Source organism: Platichthys flesus, chromosome 20 (genome assembly GCF_949316205.1).
Source record: "Platichthys flesus chromosome 20, fPlaFle2.1, whole genome shotgun sequence".
Lineage (NCBI taxonomy): Eukaryota > Metazoa > Chordata > Actinopteri > Pleuronectiformes > Pleuronectidae > Platichthys > Platichthys flesus.
The window spans coordinates 11,551,096-11,565,193 of record NC_084964.1 but is presented as its reverse complement, the minus strand read 5'-3'; the positions used below and the strand labels follow the sequence as shown (position 1 = coordinate 11,565,193).

At 45.0% G+C, this 14,098-nt stretch overlaps 1 protein-coding gene across 2 annotated transcripts; it reads right to left on the bottom strand.

Annotated features, from left to right (window-relative positions):
- LOC133931453 (testicular acid phosphatase homolog) lies at nucleotides 1–8,794 on the bottom strand. Of its 2 annotated transcripts, XM_062378338.1 has the most exons (12): nucleotides 8,339–8,794; nucleotides 8,007–8,132; nucleotides 6,357–6,452; nucleotides 4,740–4,826; nucleotides 3,345–3,500; nucleotides 3,042–3,140; nucleotides 1,987–2,082; nucleotides 1,404–1,536; nucleotides 1,091–1,173; nucleotides 869–975; nucleotides 438–619; nucleotides 1–270 (listed from the first exon to the last, which is right to left on the bottom strand). In XM_062378338.1, exons 2-12 carry the CDS (start codon nucleotides 8,094–8,096, stop codon nucleotides 176–178), a joined length of 1,224 nt encoding a protein of 407 aa, XP_062234322.1. In that variant the 5' UTR covers nucleotides 8,097–8,132; nucleotides 8,339–8,794; the 3' UTR covers nucleotides 1–175. The 2 variants fall into 2 exon arrangements, with proteins under 2 accessions (XP_062234322.1, XP_062234323.1); XM_062378339.1 differs by lacking the exons at nucleotides 8,007–8,132; nucleotides 8,339–8,794 and adding an exon at nucleotides 6,573–6,983.
- Between the last annotated feature and the right edge of the window lie 5,304 nt (nucleotides 8,795–14,098).

Here is a 14,098-nt window from a genome sequence, read left to right as displayed (position 1 = left end):
TCTCTGTTAAATTATTTTCATTAACAATCCACGAACATGAAAAGAGAGCTCATGAACACACACAGCCAGCATGTGAATTATGAAAATGCATGGCACATTATTATTATTAGAGCTGTTTCCGCAGCTCCCGAGCACCTCTCTGTATTTTTGGCACGTTGCATTACACCTCCCTGGATTAGTGCCTCCGCCTCCTGTGGACTGCCACTCCTATGCTGCACAACAGCGCCACTGCCAGGAGACCCACGGCCACTGCAAGAGCTGTTAACACACCTGTGAGAGATAAACGACCCTGGTTGAGTACCGGTGGATATGGCACATTTGGGGGATTATTCAAAACCCCTGTCGTGTCCCCACAGTAGATCACGGATAAAGAACGATATAGAGGTGTTGCAGTTGAAGCAATTAACAGTGCCAAGGCTAAGAGGTGTGAACTTCACCTGTGCTGGACCATTTTGTCCGAAACCCACATTCGGCCTCCCAGTCCTCCGCCACCACGTCCCGCACCAGCTCACTGAACAGGGACAGAGGGCAGGGGTTCAGCCCGTTGCATCCCGGCACGGCGTTGGGGTAGGGCTCCCGCCTGGAGTCGTTGTGGTAATACAGCTCCAGAGAATAGGACCTGGGGGGGTTATTAGGATGAATAGAATGAGAAGACGTGCAATTATGGCGAGCATTATGTAAATGTCTTGATGTCCATTATGTTTCCTGGAGCTTTGGCCAGATTTTAATCGAATAGAAAAAACAGCGAATGCACTCGAACGGTTTTTACTGTGGCTCGGCGGCGGAATACGGTTACTCAAAATGTGGTGTTTGATAGCGCACTTGAATATGCATAGAGAAGAGCGGTGTCATAAAGGAGAGTCATTACCCATCATACTCCTGGTAGAACTCGAAGAGCTGACAGGCAGCGTAAGGCGGGAGAAGGCCGTCGTACACGTCCAGCGCTGCCTGGAGGGTGATGAGTGTGGAGTCATGCTGGAATGAGAAACAAGACGTCACGGCAGTGAGCAGCTGAGGAGACACAGTTTGTGCAATAGATTATAAATGTGTGTGTGTGTGTGTGTGTGCTCTGTCCAAACACTCAACTCACAGCTGAGTACATAATGAACTTCAGGCTGCTGCCTTGCTCCACGGCACGGGAGAAATTCCTCAGGATGGCATTCAGCAGAACCCCTGGTGCATTAACACAGTGTCAGCAGTGTGAATGGAGTATTTTCACACGCTAACACAATCCTCTTTGACCTTATTGAGCATCTGTAATCGTCCTCTTCATCAGCGCAAATGGGCTAATATGCTTCTGGGACACACGACCCCCGCTCCGCCGGCAGTCACAACAATACAGATTATTTCCCTGCTCTAATAAGATTTTTGTCACATTCGTCGCCGCCGATGAGAAGCCCCACCTCCCGAGAGCCTGGCCTTCTCTTTCCTCTTGTGGCTGAGGATGCTGTACGTGACCTCGAAGGACGCGATTCTCCTCAGGGTGTCCAGGACGTCTTGGGTGGCCCAACGTGGGAGAGTCAAGTTATGGACCCTCTGCAAACAGACACACACACACACACACACCCGCACAACACATACAAAATAAAAAAAGATATAAAGGCAGCGTTTCGTGGTTTCTATTATCGCGGCTATTTTTAGCGTCGGTCCTGAAGATAACAGATGCCCATTTTTGCCTGGTTGAAGGAGTGTATCCAACCTGGCCTAGAATCCTCCCATCTCCTAATGCTTTAATTATCCTTTCAATATGTTGTCCTGTTCATGTCTCACTAGGTGTATAAAAGTGATGTCTCCACACCGCCTACTGCCGCCCCGTCCCTCTGCAGATTTGCTGAAGGAAGCTCTTTTTTTTCCTTTTCCCCTCTCTCTCTCTCTCTCTCTGCTCCGCGGCCGCTGCTTGTGTCAATAATTGAGGCATTTGTAAACTGCAGAACACAGGAAGCGTAACAGGCTTCATCGTGTTCATGTGAGAATAGCAACACACACCTGACAGTTGAGCGTGTCGTAGACCCTCCATATCTTTTTGCCGACCAGTTTGGACACAGGGTAACCGGTGTGGTTGGAGAGTCCCTCCACAAAGTGCTGCAGGGGGAAGCAGGAGAGAGAATACATTAAAGTCTTCACGCCGACTGAAAAAGCTCCAGGAAATACGACACTAATTATCATTTTTACGAGAGGTATTAAACATTTTTTGTGGTTGTTTTTGGAGGTCCGCAAATAAAATGTCTCTCGTTCTGTGTTGAGGATGCAAAGTTGCACAAAAGCCACTTAACCGGATGGATTCATTTAGTTTACTGGTGTCGTGGCGGGTTTAACCTCTGGATGGACGACGCAATGAAAAATGGCCCCAGTTCAGTTGTTGCACGTGACCTGCAGGTGCTGTGCCTCCAGCAGAGGGTGTGAAAATTCAATCCAGGAGAGCCCTGCTGTCCTGATCTCCAACACCCCCGCTATTGGGCAGCACACGTGGGACCCGGTTTAATTAAAACCCTTTTTCATCGGAATTCTTAATCTAATTCAATCCGACCGTTAATTAGTGTCTCTGAGAATGTGAGAGAAATTGCACCGTGCAGCTTTTTTCGTAGGCACTGGAGTCACCGTGCCTGAGAAAAATCCCTGAGAGGACGCGATGTCTACGGCATATAACTAACACGTCCGCCGGAGGTGCCGATAACATTGGCACCAGCTACTGTGTGTGAAGTTTATATTTCACCGTTATTTACAGAAATGCGCATTTCACAGTGTTTTGTTATTTGACAAATCGAGGTATGAATATGCAGGGGGGGGGGGGGGGGGGGGGAGACATGGCCGAGGTGAAAAAGTATTATTCGCAGCAACTTTGATTATATAACGCTGACGATATAAGACAACAAGTTACAAAGTAGCTTTCGGCGGTTAACAGCCACATGACTCATGGAAAAGTGACTTCTATCACACACTGTGCTGCGAGTGGAGCGTTCGCGTCACCGAGCAGATGCTGGGGACGAGCCGCAGAGCTGTGTGATTAGAGGGTAGGCGTCCCTTCCTGTGCTTTGTCTCACCTGGTGAGTCCTCAGGAACCTCTGGTAATGCTCGCTCTCGAAGGTGTCCGTCATCAGCGCTCTGAACCTTGGACAGTCTTTGCCTGGAGTCTTCAGCAGCTTGAGGGATTCGAAAGCCACAGCACAACATCAGTGCATTTTAACTGCAGTCAGTGCAATTCTTCTGAGGCACAATTATATGTTCATTTCACACTTTAACACAGCAGGGGGTCACATGGCTGGGGTGAGCATGGAGTAGGACAGACTCAAATGACCCCGTGCAGGTTTTTGGAAGGACATATTTATGTGGCCCTGCAGCGGCACCTTGTCCTGAGCCCTGGGGATGGTGTGCACTGGAATGGGCCGCCAGAGCAACTGGGGCACGATGGGAGGCGGGCGTCTGGATGGGGGGAACATTCCAGCGAGGCAGGCCTGGGCGCTCATCAGAGTCCGGTCGTAGTCGGTGCTCCGGACATAAAACTGTCAGAAACAAGGAAGAAAGATTGAGTTAAAATAAAAAAAAACAGCTTGTGCCGATTCTAGATACCTCGCTCCACTGCGTTGTTCCAAATAGGACATGTTTGCTTTTTATAGACTAAGGAAAATGTATTTCGGAAACTCAAAAGGAATGAATTTGCATTTGCACAGTAGAAATGCACATAATTGTTTTGCTATTTGGGTTTAATAAATGCACAGAGCAAGGCCGAAGTGTATCATGAGTGAGCTGCATTTATCCCAAGTTAACTGAGGTATTCCCTGAGCATGGAAAGCAGGGGAGTCAGAAAGGATCCAAATGGATGAGAGAAGGAGGGGGAGCAACATCCGTCCTCGCTGTGATCTCTTCTGACATCAGGCTTCGCTCGTCTATATCTCTCTGTCACCCCATGTCAGGTTTTTGCGCACAGTAAATCACGCTGATAAGGTTGGATGTCCCTGCGATGCATAGGAGGCTTATTCTCTGTCTCCCCCCCCCCCCCCCCCCCCCCCTTTTGCTTTTGTCAAATTAAAACAGACATGGCAGCGCGGGGAAATGTTGACTGAGATTTGGACGACAAATCGCCAATGACAGGTCCTGAGAAGAGTTGTTATTTTTGTGGTAATTGTGTGTTATTTAAAAGAGAGAGAGAGAGAGAGAGAGAGAGAGAGAGAGAGAGAGAGAGAGAGAGAGAGAGAGAGAGAGGAGAAATGAATGCATGGGTGCAAAGCGCAGGGGGGATGGGGGAGGGAGAAAAGGAACACATTGAGTGTAAAAAAAAAACAACCAGGCAGGGAAAAGGAAAGCGGAAATCATATCTTGGTAATGACAGTGTGCTGAACATGCAGCCCAGGGGCACACTGAAGCAACATGCATGCTGCCAACTGCACTGCACATGGAACAAGATTAACCCCCCCCCCCCCACACACACACACACACACACACACACACACACACACACATCCCGCAACATGTTACAGCCCATTACCAGGGCCACGCCGGCGATACCACCAATATGAGTCATGCTCATTAACCTAGCGTGGCTGCAGGCGTCACAGATTATCGCCGGGCCACACATGAACCTGATTTCACATGTTGGGGGCATGGGGGGGGGGGGCTGCACGGCGACAGGATTAGGTGACACTGATTGCCCACATGGCTCACAGGGGAGTTCAGCTAAGCAGAGTAGGAACAAATTAAACAATCCCACAGTACGCATACACAAATACAGAAACCGCACTCACCTCTCTGTTGTCGTAGTCCTCGCTGAGGAAGTCTCCGTAGCGCCTCCTCAGAAACCTGCCCAGCTCAAACTGTTGTTTCATGCCCAGCTGAAAGGAAAAGTGCCCTTGTTGTGAGTAAAGAATAATAAGGGGGCTAAAATCTGACATTTTTTTCGCTGAGGATGTGGCAGATTAAAAGTCAGCCTCGACGTTATTTGCACAAAACAACTTATTTCAGCCCCTTCTGTTGGGGCATCGGAGAAACCAGAATAATACACTTATTCACAGCGAACTGCCTGATTGCCTGAGAGCAGAGCAGTGTCACAGTAGGAAGGAGTTTAATTAAAACTCTTCTTCCGTCTCAGGACTCATTAGAAACTGATTTTAGAATGCAACGCGGTAAGTGAAATTTACTGTGATTCCTGACACCACCCAGCAGCTCAACACTAAAAGCCTTTGGACGTTTGCCTTTGTCATAATTACACTGCGAGTTCCCTTTTTCTGTAAGACACATTTTAGATGATGTTTTTCTTGTGTTAATGCTCCGTAGCTACTTCCAGAATATTCCTCGTCATTAGTGACTCCAGTTCTACATTATAGTGTTACTTTCTTATTGTTTGTGTGCTAGACATTTTGTGTAGAGCTTTTTACAAATAGACTTTGATGCAGAGTGAACTTTGTGTTAATCCTACCTGGTTTATCTACATTTTCTTAAATATGATATTGGTCTTGTGGTTTTTTGTCATATATTGCATGTTGCCGTTTCTGTTAAGAATCGACACAATCCTCAGACCCAAGTTCTCAACTCTTCAAAATAAAAGCTCTGTAATGCAGCAACATATAAAGCATCTCAGCCATAGATAGATATATATAAAGGCTAGATGTCTCATCCGCGTTGTCAGCCAACAGAGTCGAACGTCCGCACATGGCAGCCATCTTGCGACAGACGGCTCGCCCACTTATAACATTGTGTTGGTAGTGGAACGTGTACTTTTTAAAATAAAATAATTCTTGATGTATATTTTTAAAAAGGGAAATCTTGTACCTATAAAGAGCATTATTCTATTTTTTTGAAAAAAACATAATTATTCATAAGTATGCCGTGTCATAACTACATCTCTGAAATTTATAACAAACCAAACAGTTTAAAAATCGGTTGAAAATTGAGCAAGTTATGGTTATTTAAAAAGTAGGTACCACTGTAACACAATGTTATGGGTGAGCAAGCTAAATGTGGCAAGATGGCCGCCATGTGCGGATGTTCGACGGGGTTAGCCGAGACATCTAGCCTTTATATATATATCTATGATCGCAGCAATGAAATGAAGAAAACAAATTTAATTGATAAACAGGAAGTGATTCTATGAATGTTGCTGCCTGTCCAAATCGCACACCAAATCTAACACTGCACTCGTTTGCTGAATTTGTTGGTAGATTATTATTTGTGTTGACTATATACTGAAAACTTCTTCGACATGTGTCACCCTGCTTTAGGCCTTCTTCAGAAACAATAAAAATGCTGGGACATCATACCTACACCTACATCTGGAGGTTACCCGACAGGTTTGAGGCCTGTGCCCAAAGCATTACTAGTGACACACACACACACACACACACACAGAGAATAACACCCAGTACCTCAGTCAGCTGTCCGAAGCCCTGAGCCCACACGTCTGCCCCATGCGGATCCCTGGGATATGACTCAATGGGTGATCGGTCGCCGTGGCGCAACACCTGAAAAATTCATAACACATGATGTCACTTTGGATACACATGTCCCGCTGCTGTGTCAGCCATTACACTGTGTACTTAAAGGAGGAAACACACCCTGGGACAGAAGTCAGAAATAGAAACCTGAGATCTCAGGGCAGCTCGGTCTGTGAGTTAGGACGGCGCGGAGTCACAGCGGTGATGTCACCGAGACACAAACGCTGAGAGCGGCTCCGGTAGTGTGATTAAACTGAGGACTCACTTTCTGGGCAGTGACATTACACACAGGTTGATTAAACCGGATTACGGACACATCTGATTCACTTCGTGCTTTTGCGCCACAGCGACTTGGGACGCTCAAGGAAAGAGGAGAGCACAAAGTGAAGTCAACAAGGTCACGGTTCACTGTTTGAGATCCTTGTTGTTTTGATGCCAAAAACAATCGTTGGGAGTGGAACTAAGATTTTACACTGAAATCAGCCCAAACTTCACAGCTAATACAAAATAAAATGGCCATATGCACATGTACTTTAACAGCAAACTTTCAAATGAATAAATCAATTTGTTCATTTAATTAAAAAGTTATTTAATAATCTGAATTTTAGTAATAAAAGAGGGTCTTGCATACTTATTTTGTATTTTCTAATTTAAGGGAATTTCGTTATTTTTTTAGATTTTAAAATAAAACAGTGCTTTTATTCACTGTGTCTTATTTGTCATTTTTTTAATATATTTATTTTGATCTGTTCTGCATAGAATCAAAAGTACAAATTATAACACAGTTACTTATTATAACTTACTTGAAAATGTTATATAGAAAGTCAAGCTGAAACATATTTTAAATACATGTCTCATAATCGATAGTTAACTTCAAGTCACCATAAGAACAAACACAATTTGAGGACTAACAACTTGTTAAATTTAACATGAATACAATTTGATCATAAGGTTCCCAAGTGGTTCCAAAACTAGGGGGTGCATGGACATCAGGGACATCCTCCTGGAATCTTTTCAATAGGGTGATAAAATATTGGGAGTCATCACTAGTGTAAATGTTAATAGTCATGTTGTTCTTTGATTTGTTAACTGTTGTCATCCTTTTTGTTAATACAAGTGAGTAGCAAGTGTAAAACGCACAAGTACAACATGTGAGGTAACAGATAAGGAGCCTAAAAGGATGAAAAACAACTTCTTCCACATTTGTGATTTTCACTTAAATCCTTCAATCACTTTTTTTCCCTCCCATTCAACCACTGAACTCCAGTGTCAGAGAAAAAAAAGATGCAAAGAGGTTTATGAACTAAGCTGTGGTGTCTGAGTGAGATACGCTCGACACTGTCGGAGTTTAGACTCAAAGTAATCCTTTGTCACATAAATGTGTGAGGGTAATACCGCTCACCGAGCAGCAGCAGAGTACAGTGGAATCAGCCGCCATGTACAGTAGCATCCCACTCGTGTAATCTAAAGGAGTTTATATATTATTCGAAAAATGCATCTTGTAAACGTGCGTTGGACAATTTCATGTGAAAGTATAACACAAAAGTATTAGCGTTATTAAAGGGGATAAAAAAAACTTACAGCGACGACAAACTTCAGCACCCGACACTCGGCCAGGCAGATGCAGCAGAGGAAGAATAAACAGCCGGAACTTTTCTGGGACTTCCACATTGTTTTGACTCAATCTCGACCTCAAGCGTTCCTCTGCTGATATGAAGGAAACCATGTTAAAAAAAAAAATCTATGTATAAAACAATCAAAAAAAACCATTTAGAACAGGTATGTTTGATCCTAATTCCAAATGTGCCCATAATCGACATAATCTTGATTTCCATTTTAATGCGTGCACAACAAAAAAAAAGCCTTGTGACCAAAATATTGAACAGACTGAATAAATGAACGCGTGCACTCACCTCAGCATACTTGTTCACATTTAGCAGTTTTAGCCAAAGGGTTCACTGCTGTGCATCCCAAACCTCCAGTCATACCCGGATTGACATTAAGTGCATGTTCCAGTAAAGGAGGCAGAGCTTTTATAGCCCTCCTGTCTGACCTCGTCTCACTCTCTCTCCCCGGGGATTTCTGGTCCCAATCTACTTCATAGTCGACTGGACTCCAAATCACTGTCTCTGCCAATTCCTCGCTGTGCAGTGACATGACAGCTCATCCTGGCATTCATATTTGAGTCAGCTTTTCAACTCAAGGATGCATGTTGGATTAATCCACTTTGGAGCCAGGGATACGGATCCTGCAGGACTTTTTTTCAGCTATAGAGGAACAAAACGACAAAGAAATTGGTTAAGATAAGACGCGACCACCTGGCTTTCCTCTGCGTGCGTAAACACCCACTCACACACACTTACACACTGGCCACAGGCAACAAACACTCATTATAATTTGCTATGTCATCTGTCGTGGGTTTAACCCCGAAATTACAGTGCCTGGAGTGTTTCTCCTGACTCGGCACACGTGTAAGTATCTGTTAGTATCAAAGCAGCTTTATGGGACACAATGGGATTAGCGAGTGTGAAGATTTAGAGGCATACAGCGTTGACATCATGTTTGATAAGTTGAAGATAGGATCTATTGCACAAAGTAACACACAGCACTGTATTCACAGAGGCGGCTTGTCTGTGCAACATGTTTAATCTAAACATTAGATGAACAATTGAGCTGCAGTAAACAGCGCCCACATTTGACAGCTGGTGGTGGAAATATCCACTTGACGTCAACAGAATGTTAAAACACTCCATTACAGATAGAGGTAATCCCAAAATTATGTAGAAGATAATTCGGGTGAAACTATATATTTGTCTTACAACATTTCCATGTTTTGAATCTACAGCCAAAGTCTGACATAGCTTATTCCTGAAAATAACATATACTAGGGAACAGATTCTTATGTTATGATAAACATGGACACAGCAGTTTATTCCATATTCATCATGTAACTGTTGCTTTTACTCCGTGTCTCTGAAAATGGATCCAACAAATACACAATCTTTACGTTTCTGTATTGTTCAGCCTTTTTAAAATAGCTCAATTAAACTCCTAACTTAGTGTCTGTTAAATTTGGATTATTCTGTTACATTTATATCCTGCGTGGAAACCAATGTCCTTGCAGCACCACTCAGGATAGTACTGAGTACGGTGGCCCACAGAGCTCAACACACTACAATGTGAGAAAGCACAGCTTGGTCAATACGATGACACATGCGCACATGCTGCAAATACTCCACCACACAACAGAGGTGATTCAAGGGGGAATTTAAAAGTGATGAATACGCTCGGGACACTTAAGCCACCATGACTTTGACTCTCCAATTCAAGTAACCTGGTGAAATACACTTAAGTAACTGAGTAACTTTTAACTCTTTCACATCCCGGTGTTTTGTCTGTTGTTGATCTTATGTGATTTTATATATGTTGATTATTTGCTATCAAACGCTTTCTCCATTTGCATGTGTTGTGTCTATTCGCACACGTTTTTATGATTTGCATTGCATTGAGCTCTCAGGGCCTTAAGTATTGATAAATATTTATTATATCAAACTGCTTGCTTTGGTAACATTAAAATGCACTGGTCATTATTGATTATTAGATATGCATTCATGGGCAACACCTTACTGTAACATGAGGCCAAGGTGGAAGTAGTGACTTCATAATGTTTGTATTAATAAAGTAAAAGTATAAAGTAGCTCAAATTGGAAATCATTAACTGTACTTGTGCAAATCTCTGTGTCCATCTGCTTGACTCAGCCTTTCACAGTGGTGTACTGTAATCCAATCCTGTCACAGTCTGACACACACACAAACACACACACACACACACACACACACATGCTGTATACACGTGGCACTGTAGCTGGTACAGGTTGGCTTTGATTCACCTGCACAAATGCATCAGTGAGTCCACCTGTGCTGCACCACAGAACAACATATACATACTCAGAGGCCTGAGTGGATGACAGGAGTTTCATCATATGAGGCCTGCACACACAAACACACACACACACACACACACAAACCCACACACACACACAGGCTGTACTCTTAATATATGCACACACACTCACACCAACATATGCACATTTGCTGCTACAGTTGATATGCAACAGTTCAGTGAAGGGTCACTAAACATGCATGCAGACACTCACAGCCCTGCATGTCTCCCTCTCTCACACTCACCTAAAAAACATGAAACACGCGCACACGTACATGCGCGCACACACACGCACTCCGTCCTATTCCCCCCCCCCTCTCCCCCAAGTGGCTGCAGTGTTTTTGTCTTTGTTGAAATAATTGCAGTGATTTTCAAGACTGTTGTCATGGCAACGCAGAGGTTGATGCATGTTGACAGAATCTGTTGCAGGGCGACCGAGAGACTGAGAACGGAAGATAAGAGGTAGGTGGAGAAGTGATGCTTGTGTAGGTGCGTGTGTGCGTGTGTTTGTGTGAAGGTGATGATGGGTGGGGGAAGAGAGGGGGAGGGGGGGGGGGTGGTTACATGTCCTCCAATCCATATGATGAATGGAGACGACCTGTATGGGACATCTCTGCCTGATAGAACAAGGCCCAGGATCAGGAATGAACAGTTTTTACGAGTGTATTGTGAGCAGAGGAGAGAGGGAGAAAGAAAAAGAGAGGGAGAGAAAGAGAGAGAGAGAGAGACGGAAGAAAGCGGGGTGCTATTTTAGTCTGGGCGTTGTCATGGAAACTGCAGCCTCACTACAAATGGAGACATCCAGGACACATGGATTGTCAAACAAATGGCGTGCGTAGGGCCCAGCGTGGAGCTACGCGGTGGCGGTGTGACACCATGCCATCCCAGTCTAACCCACCCCACCCACACTGGCACCCCGCCCTCCCGTCGGATAACGGCGGCGGCGTCTTCTCCATCGCCGAGCCTGAATATCAATGGGAAGGCGGCTTTTAGGAGGGGCCGAGGAGGGGGACAACTGCTCGGAGTCAGGGGCTAAGTGACAGGCAATGGTGTCCATTCAGGCAGTGAGTCACAGCCACTTGCTCTCCGTCTTTTAATTAACAGTCTTTTCCACACTTCCTCCTCGCCTCATCTCTCCTCTCTTCTCCTCTACTCTTCCTCTCGCCTCGTCTCTACGTCTGTCTCCCCCTTGACTCCATGTCTGTCTCCCATCCTTCCCCTCTTCCTCTCTGCCTCCATCTCTCTCTCTTTCTCTCTCTCTCTCTCTCTCTCTCTCTCTCTCCTGCGTTCTGAAGGACGGAGGTATTCCCACATTTCTCCGTTGCTATAGCAACACCGCAGCGAGAACAGGAAAGAGAGGACGCAGGCGGGCGGGGAGGAGGAGGAGGAGGAGGAGGATGGAGACATGGCGGTGGAGGGGGTAAAGAGAGAGAGGGAGGGAGAAGGGGGGAGGGGTGTGGAAGCGGCCTAAGATGAGAGGATGTGTGAACAATGCTAATGCTAACGGCAGAAGCAGCAGCAGCAGCAGCAGCGGTGGAGCAGCCAAGTGTCGGTGAATTCCCCTCTCGTCGCATCACGCTCGGCTCAGACTCGCATGTCACATCCACATTTGCATAATTGCCAGTGGGAATCTATTTGCTGTGTGTGTTCATTGAGCTCGTCCACGAGATGACACGCGAGAAGTGTCTCGCTCAGCTCGTTCTCTGTGACATTGACCTGCTCTGCAGAAGCTGCGTCCAGGAGTGTCTTCGAGCATCTTTTCAAAATAAAAGGAGACATAACCAGACTCCTACCTGGTGTGTGTCTGTATAGGAGGCCGTGTTGTGGCTGAACAACTTATTTAATCTGTGCAAACCATTGCAGGTCAAATGTCCAGCGAGACAAGAACGATGCATCTAAGTCCACCGAGAAGCCCAGCAGAAGCTATTTCATATCGATGTCATCATCCCCTTCAATCAGGACGGAACCCAATCTCATTATCTCTTCATATATATCGTACGGCATTAGAACAAAGCTGTGTTGCATCAATTTCCCGACACATAAAAAGATGTGTAGCGAGCGCCAAAGCTCGAGAGGCCTGCAGGAGAAGACGTGCGCCCACTCCTCCACTTTCCCCGTGTTTGACATCCTCTAACAAAACTGACGCGTTGCACATCGGCCGAGACTTGAAAGTGTAAGTGGTGCATCCCTACTTACACGCCACAGACATGTATGCATGCTTATGCTGCTCGGGTAGTCGTAATCTGCTGCATGTCAACTGTCTCGCTGTCCTCTCCTCTCAATCAATAGCTCATCTCTACACGTCAATATTATTATCCCCCATGGGACGAAAATGTCCTTCTTTAGGACAAAAGGAGAATAAGCAAGAGAGTAGGACGGGAAAGCGGAGATATTGAAAGAAGAGAGGGATCTCCATGTTTTTCCTTTTGTCTTGGTAAGTGTCTGTTTAAGTTCCGATTAAGCCTCATCTTCTCACGGGGAGAGAAAACTAATAAATAAGTTTTGTTCGATAACTTGAAAAATGATAGCGATGTAAAAGTTGAATCGTGAAACCGCAAAGGTGATAAAAAAAACCTGGGCTTCATTCATCTTTTTAGCTCTCTGTATTGACTTCACTCTGAAAGTATCTCTGAGCCACCATCTTGTTCAAGAGTGAGAAAATGTAACGTAGAAAACTGAGGACATGGAAATTACAGCATTCATCACATTCTGTTATATAGCATCTGATGGAACAGTTTAGATAAGCGTGTCGACAGCGCCCTCTTATGTGTGTGGTTAATATGATGCTACAACAGCTAATTAGCTTAGCTTAGCTTAGGATAAACACTGAAAACAGGAGTGTCTGTTTGTAATCTTACAAACAGAAAGAACAACAAGGGGAAAACAGGCGTGGAAATAGGAAAGGGGCTGGAATATTGAGGTGTTAAAGTCGAGCATGAAGGAGGGAGGACATGACGTAAACATTCCTCTGCAGAAGTCACATGTTTTTGTCAGGAAAAGTTGTGGGGAATGACTGCAGCAAACGACTTTGTTGCAAAAATTCTCACATACAGCCCCTCTGCAGGCTTTTCAGGAAGAAGATGTCTGAACTTCAGTTGCTCGTCTGGAAGCAGCTTTAGAGGAGCCGGGTCAGCAGATTTTGTCATTGTATAAAGTGTCTCCTCTCTTCTCATCCAGCTGCCAATATATCCTCCAAAACGACCACCTCTAGTGAGTAGGTGAATACCACGGAACTAAAAGCTGCTACATAATTCCCAAACACCATTAAAAAGCCACAACACTAACCGAGCGACGTAAAAAAAAGATTTCCCCCCAATCTGCCGTTATTGTAAATCAATACCCAAGTAAGTGCAATAATCCTCCAACAACATCTGCACGGTGCCTCGGAAGTATGTTGGCGTGTGGGCGTGTGAGCACTTGGGAACAATTTGCAACATACCGTCCTTGTCGGTGATTACATGGGAAGTGTCTGTGCTTCTAATGTATGCAGGAAAAGAGATATTCACAGGAAAGTAATTACTTCAAAGCTCAGCCTCCACCACAGGCCTCCACTGTCACAGGCATCGCTGGTGAGACATTCATGGGAGAGCTCCTCTCTGTTTTCTTTGCTATTTCTAGAGCATTATAAAGCAGCTCATTATGCACGGGCCTCATCAACATATAGCCCAAACACGAACACACTAAAAGAATACACAAATCCAGAAAAGCTGCTTTTTTGGAGACATGCATC

Excerpts from the sequence above, each read along its gene's own strand:
- LOC133931453 (XM_062378338.1), bottom strand. The coding sequence starts at position 8,096 with ATGTGGAAGTCCCAGAAAAGTTCCGGCTGTTTATTCTTCCTCTGCTGC. Across the intron at positions 6,453-8,006 it reads TGCTGAAGTTTGTCGTCGCT|GTGTTGCGCCACGGCGACCG; the intron begins GTAAGTTTTTTT and ends TGAATTTTTCAG. Across the intron at positions 1,174-1,403 it reads GAAGGCCAGGCTCTCGGGAG|GGGTTCTGCTGAATGCCATC; the intron begins GTGGGGCTTCTC and ends TTAATGCACCAG.